The sequence below is a fragment of the Pholis gunnellus genome (assembly GCF_910591455.1).
Source record: "Pholis gunnellus genome assembly, chromosome: 7".
In the NCBI taxonomy this organism is placed as follows: domain Eukaryota; kingdom Metazoa; phylum Chordata; class Actinopteri; order Perciformes; family Pholidae; genus Pholis; species Pholis gunnellus.
The window spans coordinates 4005984-4027435 of NC_136533.1; the positions used below are offsets into that span (position 1 = coordinate 4005984).

The window sequence follows — 21452 nt, forward strand, 5'->3', positions numbered from 1 at the left end:
TTAAAACAACAGAGAAGCAGAAAGAAATATCAGTAACATGCATTTATAAAATGCGTAAATCAAATAACAAAAAAACTTAATTGAAGTATTTTTACTTCCGTGTTCATTTACATTAACAGAGCATCACAGTACATACAATAGTGCGACATCATCACAAACAGCGACTTTTGGTAACATGACATAACAACTTTGTACAAATCCATTTGAGACGTCCGTGTTCTGTTTACTAACCAGCTCACAGACAGAGAATAAATAATCAAATGTACACTTTTAGAGGCTTTCTTTCCTCGTTTTGTTTTTTTTAAAACCATACTGCGGGTAAACAAGCGTCTCTTCATCAGGAGGTCTTCCTGAACATCTGCACTGATAACAACGCAAATCAGTCCATCGGTGTCCCTTTTAGAAGAACGTCTCTCTGCACAACTTACAAAAGGTTGTCTTGTGAAACACAGCAAATCATTTCATAAGTGTGCATCTTTAAAAAGATTCATTGCAATGTACAGAAGCGGTAGTGCCTCTGAGCACCAGAGTCTCTTTAGAAACTCATTTCACTGCAGCGGGGTCTGACAGTCTGCCCCGCTCAGTCCTGGTTCTGGTTCTCCCGTGGCTCTCTTCCAGCCAGCGGGTCCAGCATTGCTGAGAATCAGATGTTACCCGGTGGCATCGATGACAAGCATTAAGAAAACCTACATAGAAATAGCCAATCTTCTTGCTGATGGTCTTGTTTACTTACGTAGGTCATAAAGAGGATCAGAGACCGTTTCATCAGCTCAAAGTTCCTCACAGTAACTTTAAACAAAATAAAAAACGGACACCGATTGAAACACAAACACACGTGTGGGGCTCAGTCATGATGGAGCTGCTCTCTCATTTTGGCCGCCATCTGCTGTCTTTTCTCGCAGTGTTTGTTCAGGTCTTTGACCTCCGTCGGCAGCGCGCTGTTCCACACCATCAGCACCGACTCCTGGTCTGAGAGCAGGAAATATAAAAAAAAAAAAACTCACGTTTAGACCGGACGCAGAGATCACAGAGCGCACGAGCAATGAACCAACAGACTCACCAAACTGAGTCCCGTCTTGTGGGACACGTCTGCCCAGAACCAGCACCACGTTCTTACAGTTTAGTGATTCTAGTCACGAAAAAGAAAAAAGGATCCGTCGTCACCAGACATATTGAATTCAAGATGCAGCCAAAGTGTGAGCAGCATGCTTCACACATCAGACCATGACTCATTATGAGAGCAGACAATAGAAAAACCCAGCTGTGGTATTTTTACTTTAACTTCCTTCCTTTTTATTTTCATTCATTCGTTCTGTTCCTCACAAAGCGTCTCCACTGTGGCATCGAGTACCGCTTTAATTAACTCGAGGCTCAAATACCTCAATAAAAGAAACACGTCTGCTGCTTCTTTACAAACGCAGGAGAAAGTAAAACTGAGACAGAACGTTACTCTTTAAGCTGTGGAACAAAATGATAATTAACTGGCGAATGAGTGTGTGTGCAGGAAACATCTTTCCCCCCGAAATCTGAAGTTATCAAGAGGCATAAAACATGAACGCTTATGCTAATTAGGTCAATCATAAGAGTAAGGATTGTATTAGTTTAATCCCTAACAAAATAGTTGTTCACAATAGCTATTGTAAGTATAATAATAATACTTTCACAGCACTTAGATGCACATGAAAACCTAAATTATACAACATGGGACCTTTAAATAAACAGATAAAGACACCCACCTATGTGTGCCGAGGCCATGCAGCGGATGGAGTCGCAGCAGGGGCCGATGACCTGCAGCGCCTGGTGTTTGGAGAGCTCCAGCAGCAGCAGGTGGCCCCCTCTAGTGCCGATCCAGAGGGCTGCAGCGCTCTGCACCAGCAGGGCCTTCACTGTGGCCCAGGAGGGAGTCGCCTCGGCGGGCAGCTCCGCCTCGCTGCCCTTCCTGCCTCTGCAGCCAGAGTCCTGTCTGCAGGCAGAGCAGGACACACAGCTGTTGAGAGGACGCTTTGTCGTATGAACCTGCGGCTTGTCGACCTCTGCTGGCACTAGTGTAGTAGTCAAGACCAGCTAAACCCAGACCGAGTCAAGACCAAGACCAGACCAGTGCGAGACCCACACCGCATGACTCCCTTATGATAAAACGTGAAACAGCTCAAATTGATCTGAAGGATCATTACCATAAAACAAAGGAAGATTCCTCCTCAGTCATCTGTGTAGCAGGAGAAATGTCTTGATGAAATAATCAAAAGGAAATGCTGAGGTGAACTTTATGAGTGGAAATGTTCCTTTGTCATAGAGGCTGTTTCTATAATGTTAACTACATTCATCTGTTTATTCAGTGCGAGAGAACAACCGTCTGATAGCGAAAAATGCAAATTGCATCACTTCCTTTGTACTGTGACGATATTCATGCCCGTCTGGTTTTCAAGAACAACTAAAAACAACAAAGTAAAATGAAATACAGCAGCGAGCCATGATATAGAAAAATACATAATGAATACGTGTGTGTGTTTGTACCTGATGATCTGAGCACAGTCGATGCAGTCCAGCATCCTCTCGCCCCTCTTGTCCCAAACCTCCACGCTAGTCGTCCCGGCTTTGCTCAGGTAAACGCATTTATCCACAACCAGTCGAGACACACACGCTTCACCTCCCAGTGACCGCTGCTGCCTGAATAACAAAGACACGAAGACTGATTTAGACTTTTAACTTGACGCAAATCTAATCCTTATTGTCTTTTTCTTTGATACAAACACATTTGTTAGGAAAGGACAGATTTATGATAGAAAAGTCTTTTCCGTGGGACTATCATTCACAATCTTTTTACGCAGGACAAGAACAGGCTTATTATTCAGTCCCGTCGACATCAGCAGTCTGAGCTCTCTTCCTAATCTTCTGACTTCGTGCCGTGGACTCACTGCAGGACGAGGTTGGGTTTCGTGTCGATGTTCTTGCAGACGTCGTAGTCGGCGGTGAAGGAGAGGATCTTGGTGCCGCAGCCGGCCCACACGGCCCGGCTGTCCAGCGGATGAGACGACTGGCCCAGGCACACGACGGGCGTGTTGACGTTTCCCACCGTGAGCGTTTTGACCGGCTGCCCGTTCTCCTGCTGGAGGGAGGAGAAACGGGAAGAGCATCAGAGACAGCAGCGCACACGGAGGACCAGGTGGGACTCGAACACACTTCTGATCTTTGATGATATTTACCTCGAGAACTGAGTCCTCGTAAACAGTGAGAACTCCGTCGGCCGTCCCAACCAGCAAGTAATTCTTTCTTTGGCTGAAAAGACAGAAAGGCCATTTTTAAAGAGGTTGTAGACTCAACATAATGATCTTCACAGAATCACATGCGAGTAAACTGTAGACTGTCATTTGCGGATCTTCTATAAGATTTACAGAAAATGTGAACTTTGGAAACAGAAGTGATATTTTAATTAACACGATTTCTATACATTCTCCTTCTCTCTGTAGCCATGATATGACATATCGTCATAATAACTGCCTCCATAGTGGTAATAAAAAAAGAAACAGACAAACAAAGTGTATTTAAAGCACATGACAACCACATATTGACCATATTCATAACCAGATAAGAACAAGCAACATATTGCACAAACTCATCTATTGCACAACCTCTACAGCCTCAGGCAACATGACTCTAAACTCTTATCGAGGTCACGTCGGGCTACTCTACATCCCCCAGAGGGCAGGAGAACATGTGATGGATCAGACGATACGCTCTGTGCTCGACTGTTCAAGACCAAATTAAGTCCAAGTTAGTGTTGGACAAAAATCCCCAACTTGTGATACTGATTATCTGGATGATGACAGGATACCGATAGCATTGGCTAAAACCAGGCATTTTAATCTAGTCAAAAGGCCAAAACTTCCACCTGTCGCACAAGAAATATGGAAATCTTACGTGCGGCGAGGGTGCACGTGGAAGTACAGCGAGGTGACGGCGTCCGTGACACTCTGCAGGCGGTGCCACGTCGACGCGTCCCGAGTGCTGACGACCACTAAGGAGCCAGACTGGGTGCCGGCCACCAGCCAATCGCACGCCTCGCTCGGGATTTGGACGGTCACGAGACACAAGACGGGACTGGTGTCTATTTCCTGCAAACGGGAAGTATGAGGTGGGTTTGATTTACAGGGAAGGCAAGAATGCAACAATAAAAAACACAGTCAGTAAGAGTAAAAAAAAAACTTTAGACACAAAAAAAAGCTTGTACAATACGCCCCGTTTCACCGAAAATCAACCCGAACGTGCGACATCAAGGAATCATTCAGTCCCGAGGACAGCGGCGCTGTTGGTACCTGCGTCGTGACGGTGCCGTCTTCCAGGTCCACAGCTGTGATGGAGCCGAGTCTCCGGGCGCTGCTGCCTCCACCCACCCAGACTCGGTGGCTGTCCGGGGGGTCGTCGGCGCTGCCGGCGCTCACCGCGAGGCACTCGGCGTTGAACACCCGGGGAACCACCAGCTCCCTCATCAGGTACATCTCCCCTGAATTCAGCCAGTCAAACACCTGCACACATTACAGAAGACACAAAACACCTGTTCACTGTGTGTTGAACGGGCTCTGACGTCTAATTAAAGCCAATGTTTTGGTCACAATCTTTGTCTTTTCTTAGCACCACCAGGGGGCGCTCCGCCACAGCTAGTCCCTACGATGCTCACACGGTGTTCAGGTCCTCACCTGAGCAGAGGTGGGTCGACCCTGAGGGCTTTCCCTCAAACAGTCCTTCATCAGAGCCTGGAAGCCCGGCCACGGCGAGCAGCCGTAGTGTTTCACTGGGTCTGTGTTCAAGGCAACGCAAGTTTATTTATACTGCGCTTTATGTGAAACATCAACAGACAAAATGCAAAAGAAACACATTACAAAAGGACATTTAAATACAGTTAAAAACAGAGAATAAAAGCAAGTTAAAATGGAATAAGACAAGTATTAAATACAAGAAAGTATTTAATAAAAGGGAGCAAACATTCAAACCGTTCAGGGTTTGTTAGCTCTACTGCACAATTTATTTTTGTTGTTATTATGTACTTTTGCTTTTATCACTTACTTTTGTGCTAAAAATAAGAATAAGAATAAACAACATCAACACAATGCACGACTCTCACAATGAAACTCTTCAAGCGTTACCTGGCAGCTTCCCCTGCACTGCGACCTCGTCGAACTCGCTGGGGAACTTCATGCCGTCAGAGATCCGCTCGCCGCAGGTCAGGAGGTCGTAGAGCAGCAGGCCGAAGGAGAACACGTCAGCCTGCTGGTTGTAGATCACGTTGCCTCGGGCCACCTCCGGTGCTCGGAAACCTGCCCGATGTAGATAAAATAAACAACAGGATGACACTGGCCTGCAGCTCCTCAGGTGAGACGTTCAATGACTCATAATGAACAGAAATACGAAGGGTGGGAATAACTTTTTTAACCTTTGTTTTCTACTACAAATCATGCAGCTCGTCTGTTTAATGGTTTTTATTAAAGCAAAAATTCCATCTTTGTTTTGACCAACTCTGCTAATCCCGCTGACTATTGATAATTCATATATTAAAAGATGGATATTTTGCTCGTGCATGGTACAATATTGCCACACAACCTATGGTGATACGATGCCGTTTCCATTTTCCACCCCACCCCTGGTCAACACGACAAGAGTCTGAGGAGGCGTCTACCTGGCGTGCCCTCGGAGCTCCTCACTCCCATGCTGCAGCAGTACTGAGCGATGCCGTAGTCGGTGATCTTGGCGATGATCTCGGAGTCGGTCTTCAGGTTGAACAGGAGGACGTTGTGGGGCTTGAGGTCCCGATAGATGATCATGGCCGAGTGGAGGAACCTGATCACACCGATTGAACAGTGACCAGAGGATTTTTATTTTATTTTAATATTGGTAACTTTTTCTGTGACGCCCATGACTGTAATGCATTATAAAACAGACTTGTAACGTATTATAATCAGCTTATAGCACTTTATAATTAAAGTCATAACGCACTCACAAATATTTAGAATGCTTCAAAACAATAATCATAACGCATAAAGCATTTTAAAATGACTTATCAGGTCAAATAACTGCTGGTCACTTGCCGACTTTTTTTTTGGACAGACCATAAAACTATTATAATTCCCACCTCATGATACTCTACCTTATAATTCATTATAAAATACTTTATAACGTGTTACGATTATTGTTATAAAGCATTACGAATATTTATGAGTGCTTATAACACATTATAACACATTATAAGTATGTTTAGATTGACTTATAATAGCATTATAACGATTATAAAAAGATGATATCGTATTGCAACTGTGGGAATTATAACAGGATATATTTATATTGCAAACCTCAGTCTACATCAGATGTACACTGTGTTGTATCATATTGCAATCTGGACGTTTATCACACTTTCTAAAACTTGAGGAAATGAAATGAATTCTAGTGAATTAAAGAGTCAGACTGAGTACCTGAGTCCGTCGGCCACCTGCAGGGCGATTCTGTGCTGCAGAGTCCTGTTGAGGCTGCTGTGCTCGTGTTCAAACAGGGAGTCCAGCGAGCCTCTGAGAGCCAGCTCCATCACCAGGACCGGAGGAGACGAGCCGGCCGCCAGCAGGCCCACCAGGCTGGGGTGACGGAGGCGACCCAACACCACCAGCTCCTGGAGACAAACGGAGGAGGAAAAGAAGTGAGGCAAGAGGAAGTGAACTGCTGTCCACTGTATGTGTTGTCCAGGACACAAACCACAGGTTTTTGGTTTCTCGTCAGTGGTACCTGTCTGAGGAGTCTGTAGATATAGAGCTCAGATGCATGCTTGTTGAATATTTTCACGGCCACTTCTTCGTTTTTGTAAACACTTCGATACACCGTCCCAAAGCCTCCGTCCCCTGTCAAAGAGAAAAATAACGTATTTATGGATTTCATTTAACATCCTTCAGGCATTATGGGATAAAAAGTGTTTTTTTTGGTCCTTTTTTGACAAAGAAAAGCAACAAGAGAGAAAACAATGTAGATCCTCAAAAGTAGTTGTTTAAAAAAAAAGAAAAGAAACATAAACAGTTTGGTGTGGCGTACCCAGTCGGTTCTCTTTGGACATGTCTATGTGCAGCTCTGCACCGTCCAGTATTGTTCCTGCAGGCTGGTCACTCAGCACCAAGTCAGGAGCGATCTGAGAGACGGGGAGTGTGCAGCGCGGGTCCTCCGGGTTCACCAGCAGAAAATCTATGAAAATCATCGACACAACAGATTTGAGATAACTGGAACCATTCACGTTCTTCTGCTCTGAGCACTTATAGAACCCAAACACAGTGCGTTTCATACTACGGTGACCAGACGTCCCGGTTTCCAGTCCCGTGTCTTATTTGAAGTGCCTACATAGATGTTTATCATGTTCTGTCCCGCTCGTTATTACCCAACTCAATATAAAAACAAACGAGGCAGAACACGTCACGCCCGGTTTGGAGGTTTAAAATATGGTCACCCAATTTCAGGAGCAGGGTTGTTCGGCGCTGTCACTTAATGGCAGATTAACTCCAAGCTCCAAGATTAACTCCGATTAACTTGTTTTCTGAAGGCCGGGTCGACCTCCTCTGGTTTGGTCACCACAGAGGAACAGTGTTGTTGGTTTTTTTGTGCGGTTTACGTACCGTTGTCAAAGCAGGTGAAGAGGTCCTCGAGCAGAATCTTGCTCCACTCCTGCCCGTCCTCAAAGCTGTACAGAGCCCACTTCTTCAGCAGAGCCTCGCCGCTGCCGTGCATGTCGGTGTTCAGCAGGCCGGGAAACCACTCCTCCAGCAGGGAGTCGATGTGGTCCACCACCTGACCCAGCAGCACCCGGCCTGGGAAGGGGGGGGGGGAGAACCACAACGGTTAAGTCCCGCCCTCTCAAAGATATCTAGCCGATAAGACAGCGCAAAACAACCTCACCTTTGCGTGAAGAGGGCACCGTTATCCTGACGAAGCTGGAGGGGCTCTCCTCTGAGGAAGCCTCCACCAGACAGTAGGCCTCCGGGGACCAGCTCAGGTACACGCCTCTCCTCCAGTAGATCCGGTTTGGTCGCACCGCTTTTCCTGGATAACACACACAGCGAGATCAATTTTTGTAAAACTCTTTTTATGCATTTGCATCTGCATCTACTCTGCGTTCAGTTTACCTCTTCCACAAAGCAGGTAAGAAGAGACCTCCAGCAGGCGGCTGATCTGGCGTGACCAGTAATCCATGGGGAAGTACGGCATCTCGTACAGACGCACAATCACCTCGGAGTTCTCGCAGTGAGGCAGCTCGATCACCGGTCTGTGTTTGGACAAACTGTAAAAAAGGAAGAGACGAGAGGTTCGAGGCGCAGAAATATGGTGATCTGCCAATTTCTTTGGTCTCTCTACGATGGCACAATCCCGTAAAACTCCTACATCTGAAGCTGCTCCTTTAAAAAATAAAATAAAAAAACAACATACCTGCTGGGCACCAGCAGCTGGTCCTCGCCGAAGGGTAGAGCGATCTGAAACTTCTCCAGCAGCTTGAAGAACTGCGTCAGGTGGCTCTTGGGGAAACATTTGGTCTCAAACAGAAACTTTTCCACCACCGAGCGCTGAACAACTCCTTTAGGATGCTCCCAGAAGCCGCCGCTCTTCAACGTCAGTTTCTACACAAAAGAACAGACAGCAGCTGCATTTGTGCACCCGACCAGGCGGCAACCTCTGGTTCTGAAAGGTGAAGTGAACCTGCATTCTCTCTAATGGCCATCAGGGGGCGACTCCTCAGACTGTCTGATTGTATAGAAGTCTATGAGAAATGACTACGCACATCGTCTGAGCATGCCCAGTATTGATGAAATGCAGCTTAATCACAACAGTCTCTTGTAGACATGACAACAGCTACAAAGAAAATCCACTAAAGTAAAAGTGAGAACAGGTCTGTTTTGTAGTAACTGTTGCTGTTGCTGAAGCACGCGAGATCGTCTGTGTGTTCGGGTGAAGCTACCTGGGAGATGATGTTGCACAGCCACTGTGGGTCGATAAAGTAGAGGTCTTGGAGCTGAAGAGCAGGATCATCAAAGTGCAGTAAAACCCCTTCAGTGACAGAGGAGGACACGAAAACAATCAGGCTTGGTCAGATAGATTGTTGACTTGAGGTTTTGTCTTTGATGCTGAGATGCTGAGTGATATGTCGAGTTGGGACTAATTTAAAAAGTATATCAAGGTAATATTAAGGCCCGTGTGACGCTGAATGCAGCAGACCTGATCCCCCCCGACTCACCGGCTTCACTGAGGAAGTGGACGGCGTGGGGCAGCTCCGCCTCCTCCAGCTGCAGCTGACTCTCCTGGATGAGCTGCAGCAGCTCCCGGTGCCTGAGAACGGGGAACTCCGGGGGAACCCTGGTTCTCTCCTGCAGAACCCGGCGCTCCAGCTCCACGTAGCTGTCTGGAACCAGCTGGCCCATCACGGGCTGGCCCTGGATCTGTGGAGGCGGGAGGAGACGAGGAGGTGAGGACAGAGCAGAGCTAGATAAAAAGGAGAAAAGTTTGTGTTCTGTGTGTACTTTTACCTTGAAGCTGGTGACTTCCCTGGCGATGGCCTTGCGCAGCTTGGCCATGGCGTCCGAGTCCTCGCAGACTGAGACCATGTGGTAGTCCCTGATGGCGGGGAAGCCCTGGTGGTTCAGCAGCTCCTCCCTGATCTTGGTCAGGCAGGCCTGAAGCTGCAGCTCATCGCTCACATCCGTGTGGGTTCCCACCAGGATGACCGGGGACAGAGGAGCCACGGCCTGGAGAGAAGAGGAGCGTTTTACAGCAGAGGGAAGAAACAGCTACACATGGATTTACTTTCTCCAAAGCACTGGTTTCTATCTTAAAACAAGTGAAACCGTTTTCTACAAAACCATAGTAGGCCCACTGTAGACAAAGGGGGGGGGGAGACTAAGAATGTCCAAGATTAAAGTGGTAAATTTAAGAGAATTCCCTGCAGTGTCCCTAAAAAGGCCAGATGCTTGAGATAATGTGGTGATTCTGAGATAAAGATGAAAGTATTTCCTTCTTGCTAAACTTGATTACAAAGTATAATTTGATTAGGTCGTCCTCTGCAGGACTAATGGAGTTTAATGGGGTGGATCCAACCTTTTGCACCGTGAAGTGATGCAGTTTATGAGTTTTTCGTCCTCTTAAGATTTATGATTTAACAATCTCCGAGTACGATCAAGTTTTTTAGTTTGTTGTTAATTTACTTCTTTCATTTCAGAGAATATCTAAAGTTGTTTCTCAGAATATTACCACGAATCCGTCTTTTTTTTTTTTTGGACCTCCAATTTTCTCCCAAATAGGCCGTCGTAGTTTCCACCATGAGATGCTTTTATTATTATTATTATTATTATTATTATTATTATTATTATTATTATTATTAGAATTACAGAATAGTTTCAAATGATGCAGTTCCCTTATTAATGATTACATTTTAGTATCTTAAAATATTGGCTTCAGAAATATTCAAAGTTTATCTTCTCCCAAAAAAACTTGATATCGTTGAAGCCTTTAGTCTCTTATTCTTGTCAGTGGGATTAATACATTAACTTGGGTATTGATCTCAACAGTTACTCATGAGAACGTCTCTGAGACTCACTTTGATGTTGAAGAGCCAGGGCTTGAGCTCGTCCACCTGACTGGCTCCTTTGCTGAGGTTGTACACCACGAGGTAGAGAGCTCTGGAGGTCAGGAAGTGAGGGTGAGAGCCGCTGAACTCCTCTCCTCCTGTGTGGCAAAGACACAGGGAGTGAAACTAAACCAGCTGAATAGGACCCCCACGTACCTCAGTGTCTTACAACATGTATGACACAAGAATCATTGAACTTATCTTAAGAATAACCACTGATATATACTAACTGCTTATGAAATAAACCTCTAAAGGGACTCTTGTGTTCATAGACACTACCGCTTTTGTCCACAGGCACCGCCAAAATATAAGAAATTATAAACATTTTCATTCCGGTTTTTCCCGGCCTTGTGAACAACTGATTCACAAAGTTTCATACAAATCCAATTAATGCTGAACTTGCTGTGCATGTAAAATAAAAACGTCTGACTTTATATATGTTGACTAACCTGAGAAGTCCCAGACGTTCAGCACCATTCTCTTCTTGTCCCGCTCCCTGATGGCCCAGTCCCGGACGTCGATGCCGACGGAGGCCGGCTTGGAGTTCAGCTGGGAGCGCTTCAGCTTCATCAGCTGCTGGATCAGGGAGGTCTTCCCGCTGCCGGCGTTCCCCACCACGATGAGCTTCATGCGGTAGTACGGCACCGCCTTCTTCAGCCGCTGCTGCAGGAACCTGGGAGAAAAGTTACGATGAGCTTTACTTCTTCCTCCATATATTCAAGACGGAGTCATCATAAACTGTAAATATGGGATTTGAGATGTGGTATTCATTCCTGGTGTCGTCACAAACGACAAGCTCAGGTTCACGACGCCGCTGACCTGACGATGTCTTTGGTCTTGCTGCCGATGAGTTTGAGGTCCAGCTGGAGGCGAAGGCCGTCCAGCGGGAGATCCCACAGTCTGCCCAGTTTCCCCATCTCGTCGGGGAAGGACCGCACGTTGGCGTTACGGCTCACGTCCAGCGAGGTGAGTCCTTCCAACTGGCCGATCTGTTGGGGGATCTGACCAGAGACGACACAATCCTCAGTTACACCAATATACACACACATGTACACTGTACTTTTCACAGCATTCATTAGAGTGACTCTGATCAGTTACGGTGTGAGAACAGCTCAAGATGAGACACTTCTTTACCTGAGCGAGCTTGTTGTCACTCAGGTGGAGTTTCTCCAGTCTGGTCCACTTGTGGATCGGCCCGCTCAGATCCAGAACCTTGATGGCGTTGTGGCTGAACATCAGCTCTCTGAGGTTGCTGGACTCCCAGAGTCCCGGGCCGGGCAGAGCAGCGATGCAGTTGGTTCTCATGTCCACTGACCGCAAGCTGCACACATGGAAGTGTGAGAATTAAGCGCTAAGTGCCACAAGGAGAGGGATGCGTGAACATTAGACAAAACTATCCGACTTACTTTGGGAGACTAAGTATGGCCTCGGGAACATCGGTGAAGCTGTTGTTTGCTAGTTTCAGTGTTGTGATCTTGGACGGGAGAAGTGACAGAGAACCTGGAGAGGACAGGAGTTTGTCACAACAGGTATGTTCAATTTTTGGAGAAAAAAATAAAACGAACCCTGAAATTCAACGCTGAATAACTCAGATTGTTATTCTGAAGTGTTTTGGATCGACATCGGTTGCTTAAATATTCTCTAAACCTGTGCGTCTGCTTGGTCTGTCCACACAACAGTGATCTCACTTGGAGTCACATGTTGCTCGAGCACATTATTAGATTACATGGAAGGCAGAGAAATAAGTCCCGACGCTGTTCAATTGTTTTATTTAATAAATAGTCGATCGTACTCACAGATGTTGTTCATGGAGGCACTGAACGTTTCCAGCTTGGGGCAGCCGGTCAGGAAGTCTGGAGAAACGCTCTCCACGCTGTTCTTGCTCACGTCGAGCAGCTTGATCTCCGGCAGACACAGAGGCACGCAGAGCTCAGTCAAACTGTTCCTGGAGAGAGAAGGAAGGGAAATAACACTCTTCAATATTCTGCAATTAGACATATGGATGACAGGTTATTCGGCACATTACAATGATAAGTATGCAGGAATAAGAAGCTAACAATTAGGATTTGAATCATGTTTGTGAAAAACATGTTTACTGTCTTCAAAAAATGAGTTTGGGAAGACTTCGGTGTTGAGCTCGGACATTTACATTTTGAGGGATTTCTTATGAACGACTGCACTAACTTGACAACAAATATCCGGCACACGTGTCCCATGATTTACATAAAATCAAACATTGAGAAGGTTTTATTTTAATTGTATTAATTGCGTGCTGAGGTAAGCTAGTTTCGACCAAACTCATCCAATCATATCGCAACATCAATCAATCAATCAATCAATCAATCAATCAATCAATCAATCAATCAATCTGCAACGCCCACTTTTGAGCGGTCCAATCCAAAGCAAAGACGTGATTTAAATCAAATATGACACATTACAGAATCTTAATACGTTAAAACATCCGTTTGACTGGGACCCCCCCCTGCAGCTCACCCTTCCAGGACCAGCTCCTCCAGCCGGTCCGTGGCGCGGCCCAGCTCGTGAGGGAACGCGGTGATTTTGTTGAAAGACAGATTGAGCTGCCGTAGCGACGGGCAGGCGACGGCGGGGTCGAAGGTCAGCAGGGGTCCCACGCAGTTGCGAGAGACGTTGAGCGTGCTGAGCGAGAGCAGCGACAGCAGCTCCGCCGGCAGCGACCGCAGCTGGTTGCCCTGCAGGTCCAGTCGAGTCAGACTCCTCAAGCTCTGCGAGAAAAATGAAATACAAGCTTCAGCGTCCGTTTCCTTTTTACCTTGTGATGCGTTGATGATTCAGCATTGATCGGATACCTGGCAAAGAGCCGAGGGAAACTCCAGCAGACTGTTGTGGCTCAGGTCCAGGCGGAGGAGATGCCCCAGCTGCTGCTGGACGAAGCCGTCGTCCATCAGACAGGACAGAGAGTCCAGCTCGTTACCCGACAGGTCCAACAGGAGGATCCGCTCTCGCTCTCTGGACTGGGCGGCGGAGCTCTCGCCAGAGCCGAACACTGGGGAGGCGACAAACCGTTAGCTACGGACTGATTCAACAAAGACGAGAGCGTTTCACAGCTGCAGAATGACGTGTGGAGGAAGATGTTTTATAGAACAAGACATTGCTGCTCCAATAAAAGGGTGAAAGCATCCTGTTAAACTGTAGCTAGATGTATTGCTTATGTGCTGTGATGAAGAGATTGTTCTTTCTTCAACACTATCAACACTAGGTCATCGTTCCTGCGGCTGTGTTTGAGAGGAGAATGAAGTTGAACTGAAACCTTTTTGACCTGAGCCAGTCCTTCCATATCTCCTCTGCACATGCTCACTGTGTTCACTCTCAGTTTGACCGCTCTGGAAAAGAAAAAACCAACAGTGAGGGGAGAGAAGTCAGATCTACAGATCTATTACTAGGAGACTAAGGACTGAGAGGAAAGGACATCTTAAGAGTAATTAAAACTATGTTCTATGTTAATTATAACAATGAAAACATCGAGTATTTTACAGCGGGTCACTTAATTCTGCTGCTGACGCTGATAAAAATGATTCATTTCCTTTATGGATCTCAGCGTGCAGGACTTCAATATAGGACGCATCTGTCAACACGCATAGCTTCAGTATTATCGGGTTAAATATGCTAAACTACAAATCTCATGAACGGCCATTTTATTTACGTACAGGTGGCATTCATCACATTAACGCTGGTCATTTACACTTTACAGTTATCTGAAGTTAGCAGTTTGCTGAATCTGACGTCAGAGAAAGTCAAGATAAGAAAACGAAGAAGTTCCTGCACGAGATCCAATGTTCTGACACAAGACGTGCATGAAGAGGTTTCTTTACTTCTGCACTGGCATGTCTGCGGCGCCCCTGCTTCCTCTTGAAGGACCCCCCCCTCAACTCCTCTGTGGATTTATTGTGCGGCTCTGGAGACAGAACGCCCGACAGCGAGTCACTTCCTACAGAGAGGAAAAGCAGGACATCATCATCATCATCGTCATCATCATCATACATTTAAAAATCAACTAGAAAGTATTTATTATTATTGATCTAAAGCATGCACAACAAGGTCACATTCTAAAGCTGGAGAGATGCTGAACATTTAGCTTTTGAAGTTAAGTGATCACAAAGAAACTGAACTAGATTTGAAACATCACGACACCGAGTGAGAAGACTAATCACAGGTCAAACGCATCTGTAGATAATCAACGTGACTCCTTTGATGCACATGAAGAGTGAAGACGGATGACATAATGTTAACCACAGGATGTGTCGGACTGCGTGTGAACTCTTCGGTGGTGTTTCTGAGAAGACGACGTTACGGTGAAGAGATGTTTAAAGTCTCCTCAATAGAATTACACTGTTTATGTGAACAGCACTGCCGAGAGTCAAGACGTTTAAATCTAATAAAGTTCCACCTCAAGAAGACTTGTACTGCGTGTGTTGGATCCACAGTGGTAATAACTCATGTAGAAGTTATTACTTTAACCCCCGATGTGTCGGAGATGTCTGATGTCTGAGCACTTTACCGTCGCTCTCCATGTCGTCGTTGAAAACTAAACTGTCGTCCATGGAGACCAAGCTGAAGTTGGAGTCGTCGCTCTCGTCGGAAATGTAGCCAGAAGTCAGACACGGGTCGCCCAGAGATCTCGGAGGAGCACCGAGGCTCTTGGACCTCTGGCACGACTGAATGTACCTCGCCAAACTCACGCCTTTACCTTGAAGACAGAGCACAGGAAATGAAGAACGGGCTGCAACTCAAATGTTGAGCCTAGAAAACACCAGAAAATGCTCCTCCAAATTACTTTTTATTACAATGTTATAAAACAGAGAAAAGCGTGAACTCCTCCTCACTGTTGGTGTAACGGAGACTGGACGCTCGGCCTCTTTCCGCCAGCAGGGGGCTGAGCCAGGCGGCGTCCAGGCGGCCCAGCCTGAAGCCCCCGAGGCAGAGGGCGCTGTTGTTGAGGTCCAGGCCCAGGCGGCCCAGCAGCTGGATGACCGTGGGCCCCTCGCCGCGCTTCACGCTCACAGCCAGAGCCCTGCGGAGGTGCTGCTCGTGGGCGCCTCGGCTGAGGAGGAGCTCCACCAGCTCGAGGGGTCCGCCTCGCTCGCACACCTGGAGAAGACGACAGAGGGGCGAGGGTTGAGATCGCACTGATGGTTATTCTAATTGTTCATTAATCTATCTATTAGACCTCTGACCTGGTAGATGAGAGACTCTGCTTTGGTCTTCCCGTTGATGTCGGCGCCCAGCTCGATGAGACACTCGGCCAGCGTGGCGTCTCCGTCCTCGCAGGCCTTCTCCAGCATGCCGTAGTGCAGCTGGGAGTCGCACCACATCTTAGACAGAGCCAGGCACACCGACTTACGCAGCTTCACGGGGGAGGGGAGGGAGGGAGGGAGGGAGGGAAAGTTAAACGAGCTCCCGCACAAATCAGTTTATCAAATTAAAAGGTTACAGTGTCCAGTCTCATTCAAGCATGTCGTGCACGGCCCTTCTGTACTGTACGTTCTCCTGTGTGTGGTACAGTAGAGCCAGTGTGTCAACAGTGTGTGTGTGTGACTGAGACTGAAGCGCCTCGTATTTAAACCTACGCCCTCCCTACATTTTCTATAAATGTACTCGTGGTTCTGCTGCGTCTAACCGTCTTAACTCACAGCGTAGTTGCTCTGGTCCGGAGTCTCCTCTCTGAGCTGTTGGAAGATCTGCCTGTCGAAGTCTTCTCTCTGCAGTTCAGCAGCGGCTCCTGAACAGACGTCCAGCATCCTCAAAGCCACCTGAAAACACTGCGGGGCAACCGACCAGAGAGAAGTCAAGTCAGATCCATTTTAAATCAACAGTATATTCCATGAAGCATTTGGTGAATCCAAACTAACACAATAACACAAACAAACCGGCAACTCCCGTGTTCTGAGAAGTTAGTTGCCCGTCGGTCTGACGATGAAGCGGTAAAAACACAAAGAAGAAGAAATATTGAACCCCGCTGTGTGTAAAGATCACCTTCAGGAGCATCTCGGAGTCGTCTCTGTACTGGATGAGCGAGGCGACCACAACGGAGGCCAGAACGGGTACGATCATCCTCGACAGCTTCTTCTTGGACACGAGGTAGGTGAGCAGGGTGAACCCCCAGTAGTGTATCTCTGGAGGACGTTAGTGAACGCACGATTAGCCATCTTCAATATGAAATCACAATGTTTTACATGTTCAGATGAGGGAATGTGGCTACTTCCTCTATCCAACCAAGTTGAGGTTAGTGTGCACTTTTAAATAAAGGAAACAACACTTTTACTGTGAAATAAGTTATTAGCCACAAGTCCCCAAAATATCACGATAGAGGCAACACTTTGCCGTCCTGTTTTTCTGTTAGCACAAATCTAATTCAACAATTGTTGACTGTACCTCGTTCCCGTGGGAACATCTGTAGCGTATGCAGCACTGTGTCTATCGCGCCCTGCTGGCAGAGCAAGTCCACCGCACCGGAGCAGTCGGCCAGAGCGGACAGCACCTTCAGACCACACCTCTGGATGACGGAGCTGCTGATGAACTGCACACAGACACAAAGAGCAACTCAGTGGACCGCCGGGAGACCAAACAGCCTCAAGGGGGGGAAAACATGTTTAATCATTCGGTAGGTCAACTGGCAAATTCTTTTTGGAAAATGTAATTACACCCTTTACGATGTTCTGGATGCAAGAAAAGCTTCCGTGTAATTTCTACCATGAATGGATGAACTTGTACTGCTGCTGCAAAACAAAAACCCCACTCGGGGGTTTCTTTAGGCTCTATACTGTTTGTCTGTTTGTGTGTTATATCTGGGGCATTTTATGAAATCATATCCGACCAGATTTTCTTCACGGGATCGCGAGAATGGGACAGAAAACCCGGATATACAACGCCGAAGAGACTGTAAGAAAACGAAGCGTATTTGAGAGACATTTTGTGGATTGGTCTGCGTGTTCGTACCCTGTTGAGAACCTCCAGGTAGAGGGTGTGAGCTCCTTCCACCACACACTGGTTTTTCAGGACCTTCAGCGACACGTCGGCCATGTCGGGGTCTGCGACCGAGACGCCGTGCTCCCTTAAACTCCTGTCTGGGAATTCAAAAACACACCGAGGCAACGAGTGAATAAAACAAAGAGGCAGACCAACATGCAGACACAGCCGCTCTGTTATCACTCACATAATCGAATTAGGAGTGCAACGAGTGCAGCTCTAGGGGAGCAGAGGAAGAGTACAGTACGACCTCATTAAGATGTTTAAAAATAAAACAAGCTGCTCCACTGAAACAGATCAATTTCATTATTGTTCACACAATATTATAACGGATAACTGAGCAATGCAGCTGGACTATTCAGAGCCCAGAACATCTGCACAACGGATTGCCTCAATTGCAATTTAAGGCCTATTATTACAGCTGTATTCATAGATTTGTGGCCAAGTTAGGGGCTGCAGAGTTCCACAACAGACTGAAAGACTAGAACCAGAATGTAGCATAAACTGACTGTCCTTCCGTATTATTGAGGAGCAGCATTTAGCATTCATTTTGGACTTTTGCTTCTGTACACCTGTTGACTCCAAGGTCCAATACTTTTTCTCCGTTTTGGAAAAATATCCGTTTTATCTGATAGATGTTCCACTTTCTTCCCCAGCGAGCCGTCCGTTTGATGTTTGGTGCTGGACATATAGTGAAAGTGAGTTTGTCAGAACTTGTGTTTCTGGAAACGAGTTGAGACCAACATGTTGTAAAACTCCCAAACAATGAGCCAATACTGATTAGATTAAAGTTACTACAAGGAACTTTCACTCTGTGTGGATTTTGGCGGTCCCCGTGGACTACAAGTGGTCGAATTTCGGAGCACCAGAGTCCTATCTCTCATTTTACTGCAGCAGGGTCTGACAGTCTGCTACGCTCAGCCCTGGTTCTGGTTCTACTTTCTCTTCAGCGGGCTCCAGCAACACGGCCTGGGTCTCCAGCAGCGCGGTGTCGGTGTCGGGGCCCCCAGCGGAGCGGCAAAGGTAAAGCTGTGCTTCTACGTTACCTGGGCAGAGGAAGACCAGGCTGGCCTGCAGAGCCTCCAGCTGAACCTCTGGCTGGAAGTTGTGGACCTTCATGGCGCTGAGGATCTGACTCATGGCCATGTTCAACTCATCCAGACTGGCTGTCCTACAGACACAGAGAGACAGATTCCAGAATGAACATCATCGTTTTGGAGCGTTTGAGAAAAATATTGTTGCTTGATGTTCATTAATATTTTGAGAATCAGAAAGCAGAAGTCATATTCACAACTCTCTTTCTCACGCTGACTTCCCTTTTTCTATAATTACTTGATTTTCTAAAAAAACACTACAAGGACGTCACAGAATGGAAACCAATGTGTTTGTGCCCACCTTCCCTGAAAGAGCAAGCTGAGCAGCTTACAGGCGCTGATGGAAACTTCCGCCGAGGTCGAGTGTCTCTTCATCATCTCCACCAGGTTGACGTGGAGCCCGCTGGACAGCAGCAGAGAGCGCATCTCGCCTGCACACACGGAGCGGAGCACATCGGTACGAGCCAACAAAACGCTGTTTATGTGAATAGTTAACGCAGCCAATGAGGACGGCGAGACTGAAGTAAAAAACAGTGAAGTTGAGGGTCGGAACAGCTGAACAATGTTTGAAACTCACCCTAAAGCGCCGTCACGCGATACATCGTTAAACGTTAAACAGATTACAGCCGCTTCAGTGTGTACTGTTGAAGGCTCACCGTTGTGTGTGAGCAGAGTGGCGATGGCGCTGGTAGCAGCTTGAAACACTCTGGGAGAGGAGGAGTGGAGCAGCATGGCCACCATCAACTGTCTGTGAACGGGAGTCCTGGAAACAACCAAAAAAAGTCTTTACAGTCTCACACCACACCACTTTATAGATATATTTATTAAAAAGCTCTCATGAGATTTCCTGCAAGCCTTCTCATAGAGATCACAAACAATTTATCTTTTCTTGTGTTAAAAATGACTTAAGATTAGATTCAACATTGTAATCGCATGATTCAGATATTACTGCTGTTAAGCTAGCGTCAATCACAACTTCATAACAACTAAACAACAACCTGTCAAAGCCGTGTGCATCACTTTTTAGTGTCCTTACGTTGTCTTGTGAGCTTCTTCCAATTCATGTTTTCACGTTTCATCAAGTTGGTGAAGACGTTTGTGTGTTTGCGGTGCGCTGAGCTCTCAGGGCCACCGTAGTCTCCACATAGTCTAATCTTTCACAACCTGTGCTGACAGAGGTTAACGCCACACATCTGTTAGGAGATGCACGTGTGACACCTCATTGTTTTCAGTGGGTACCTCTCATCCCGCTCCTCCTCTGAACGGTGCACAGCAGCTCCGTGCAGTAACAGGTTGTGAATGGCCCAGCTTGCAGCTTCCTGAGGCGGCGGAAGGGATTCACACAAGTCAGAATTATCCCAGTGTGCAAGTGTTGTCTGGAGCGCCGAGGGCCAAAAAGAACTGGACACTGACCTGAACGTTTGGCTCGGCAGCGTGGAGCTCCAGCGCCGTGCAGCAGGCCTCCATCCAGCCCAGGCCCATGTCCTCCACCTCCTCCCGGCCCCTGTTCTCCTCCTCCTCGCCCTCCTCCAGACCCTGCTCGGCCACCGCTTTGCTCTGCACGATGGTTGCAGCTGGAAAGACGAGAGAGAGAGAGCGAGATGCAACTACTGTACAAGATCTAATCCAGCCAGAGACCGGGCACAGCTTTGTAAACAAGCAAACAACTTGTTCTTCTCAAGACTACTGAGGAGACGCTGACCGTTCCTATGCTTGTTCCTCCTGATAACTCAATCATAGCGAACTAAGCCGACTACGTTGTATTGGATACAGAGTCAACGGCCTATTGTTAATACCGTCTAAAGCCTTTGTTGAGGCAACCGAATCAAATGCTTTTTAAATGTTGTCAAGACCTACAGACAGGGCTGTAGTCTAGACCGATTTACTGGAGTCCAAGTACAGTCCAAGACCAGGTCCAGTCAGGAACATAATAGACAGTCTTTCCAAAGCTAATCTAGCGCCCTGTGATTAACGCAATGCAGAACTAAAGGAAGGAATCGCAGGATTTGGAGAGTGTTCATCTAAAAAAAATGAGGAATTTGCACTTTACTTTATAAAAAGATTCAATTTGTTTTTCTTTGTTATAAAAAAAATAGTGCAAAGTTGTGTTGCATCAAAATGTTGAATCTTTCATGAATTGTTGAAGTGATATTCATCTCCCACATAAGTAAAACGATGGGACACTCTTTCTGATGACAAAACGTGCATAAAATCTAAAAGACGGACTCTAGGAAACAGATTTCATAGGGCCCTATGCTAAGCTAAGCTAATTGCTCAGCTGCAAATGTATTTTAAAGATTTTGGAATGAATTAATCGTCTTTCCTCACAAATGAATCGATAAGAGTATCGATAAGGAACCGAACCGATAAGCAGTATTGATAAGAGTACCAGTATCGATAACGTCCTAACGATACCAATCCAGAGGCACGAGACCAACACAAGTGCACGACATCAAGAAGAGTGACTGGCCTGGAGAACCACCGCCCTGTCTATCGCGTAACAGTCAGTGTCCGTGTTTAGCACGCCGGTGGCTCACGGCTGACGACTTGAGAAAATTTGGCGTAGTCGCAACCGAGAAGGTGCCGTCATTGTACCCAGACATAACGCTACGTGTGCATGTTGAAGGCAGAGGCATTGTTCCGTTGTCTCCGTTGCTAATCCATCTGTGCGGAGATAAGTAAACGATTTAAATTGTGCAGCATTGTGCGAGTGTGCTTCC

At 46.7% G+C, this 21452-nt stretch overlaps 1 protein-coding gene across 1 annotated transcript in view; it reads right to left on the bottom strand.

Moving 5' to 3' along the window:
- Positions 1–91: 91 nt before the first annotated feature.
- Positions 92–21452, bottom strand: part of lrrk2 (leucine-rich repeat kinase 2) — a 29219-nt gene continuing 7858 nt past the window's right edge. Inside the window, exons 9-51 of the mRNA XM_079162547.1 lie at positions 20146–20306; positions 19972–20051; positions 19389–19495; positions 19034–19163; positions 18685–18809; positions 17609–17736; positions 17045–17189; positions 16646–16785; positions 16303–16431; positions 15847–16017; positions 15496–15760; positions 15171–15359; positions 14485–14600; positions 13923–13995; positions 13462–13658; positions 13127–13377; positions 12430–12578; positions 12040–12133; positions 11768–11954; positions 11453–11634; positions 11083–11306; positions 10604–10731; positions 9537–9755; positions 9248–9449; positions 8972–9060; positions 8446–8633; positions 8145–8299; positions 7918–8061; positions 7638–7829; positions 7066–7212; positions 6766–6878; positions 6462–6652; positions 5672–5832; positions 5142–5312; positions 4695–4795; positions 4314–4523; positions 3919–4112; positions 3204–3276; positions 2916–3106; positions 2515–2667; positions 1737–1963; positions 1061–1129; positions 92–969 (exon numbers count right to left, since the gene is read on the bottom strand). Of these exons, the coding sequence (XP_079018673.1) occupies positions 845–969; positions 1061–1129; positions 1737–1963; positions 2515–2667; positions 2916–3106; positions 3204–3276; positions 3919–4112; positions 4314–4523; positions 4695–4795; positions 5142–5312; positions 5672–5832; positions 6462–6652; positions 6766–6878; positions 7066–7212; positions 7638–7829; positions 7918–8061; positions 8145–8299; positions 8446–8633; positions 8972–9060; positions 9248–9449; positions 9537–9755; positions 10604–10731; positions 11083–11306; positions 11453–11634; positions 11768–11954; positions 12040–12133; positions 12430–12578; positions 13127–13377; positions 13462–13658; positions 13923–13995; positions 14485–14600; positions 15171–15359; positions 15496–15760; positions 15847–16017; positions 16303–16431; positions 16646–16785; positions 17045–17189; positions 17609–17736; positions 18685–18809; positions 19034–19163; positions 19389–19495; positions 19972–20051; positions 20146–20306 (6686 nt within the window). The 3' untranslated portion in view covers positions 92–844. The remainder of the gene's footprint in view (positions 970–1060; positions 1130–1736; positions 1964–2514; positions 2668–2915; positions 3107–3203; positions 3277–3918; positions 4113–4313; positions 4524–4694; positions 4796–5141; positions 5313–5671; positions 5833–6461; positions 6653–6765; positions 6879–7065; positions 7213–7637; positions 7830–7917; positions 8062–8144; positions 8300–8445; positions 8634–8971; positions 9061–9247; positions 9450–9536; positions 9756–10603; positions 10732–11082; positions 11307–11452; positions 11635–11767; positions 11955–12039; positions 12134–12429; positions 12579–13126; positions 13378–13461; positions 13659–13922; positions 13996–14484; positions 14601–15170; positions 15360–15495; positions 15761–15846; positions 16018–16302; positions 16432–16645; positions 16786–17044; positions 17190–17608; positions 17737–18684; positions 18810–19033; positions 19164–19388; positions 19496–19971; positions 20052–20145; positions 20307–21452) is intronic.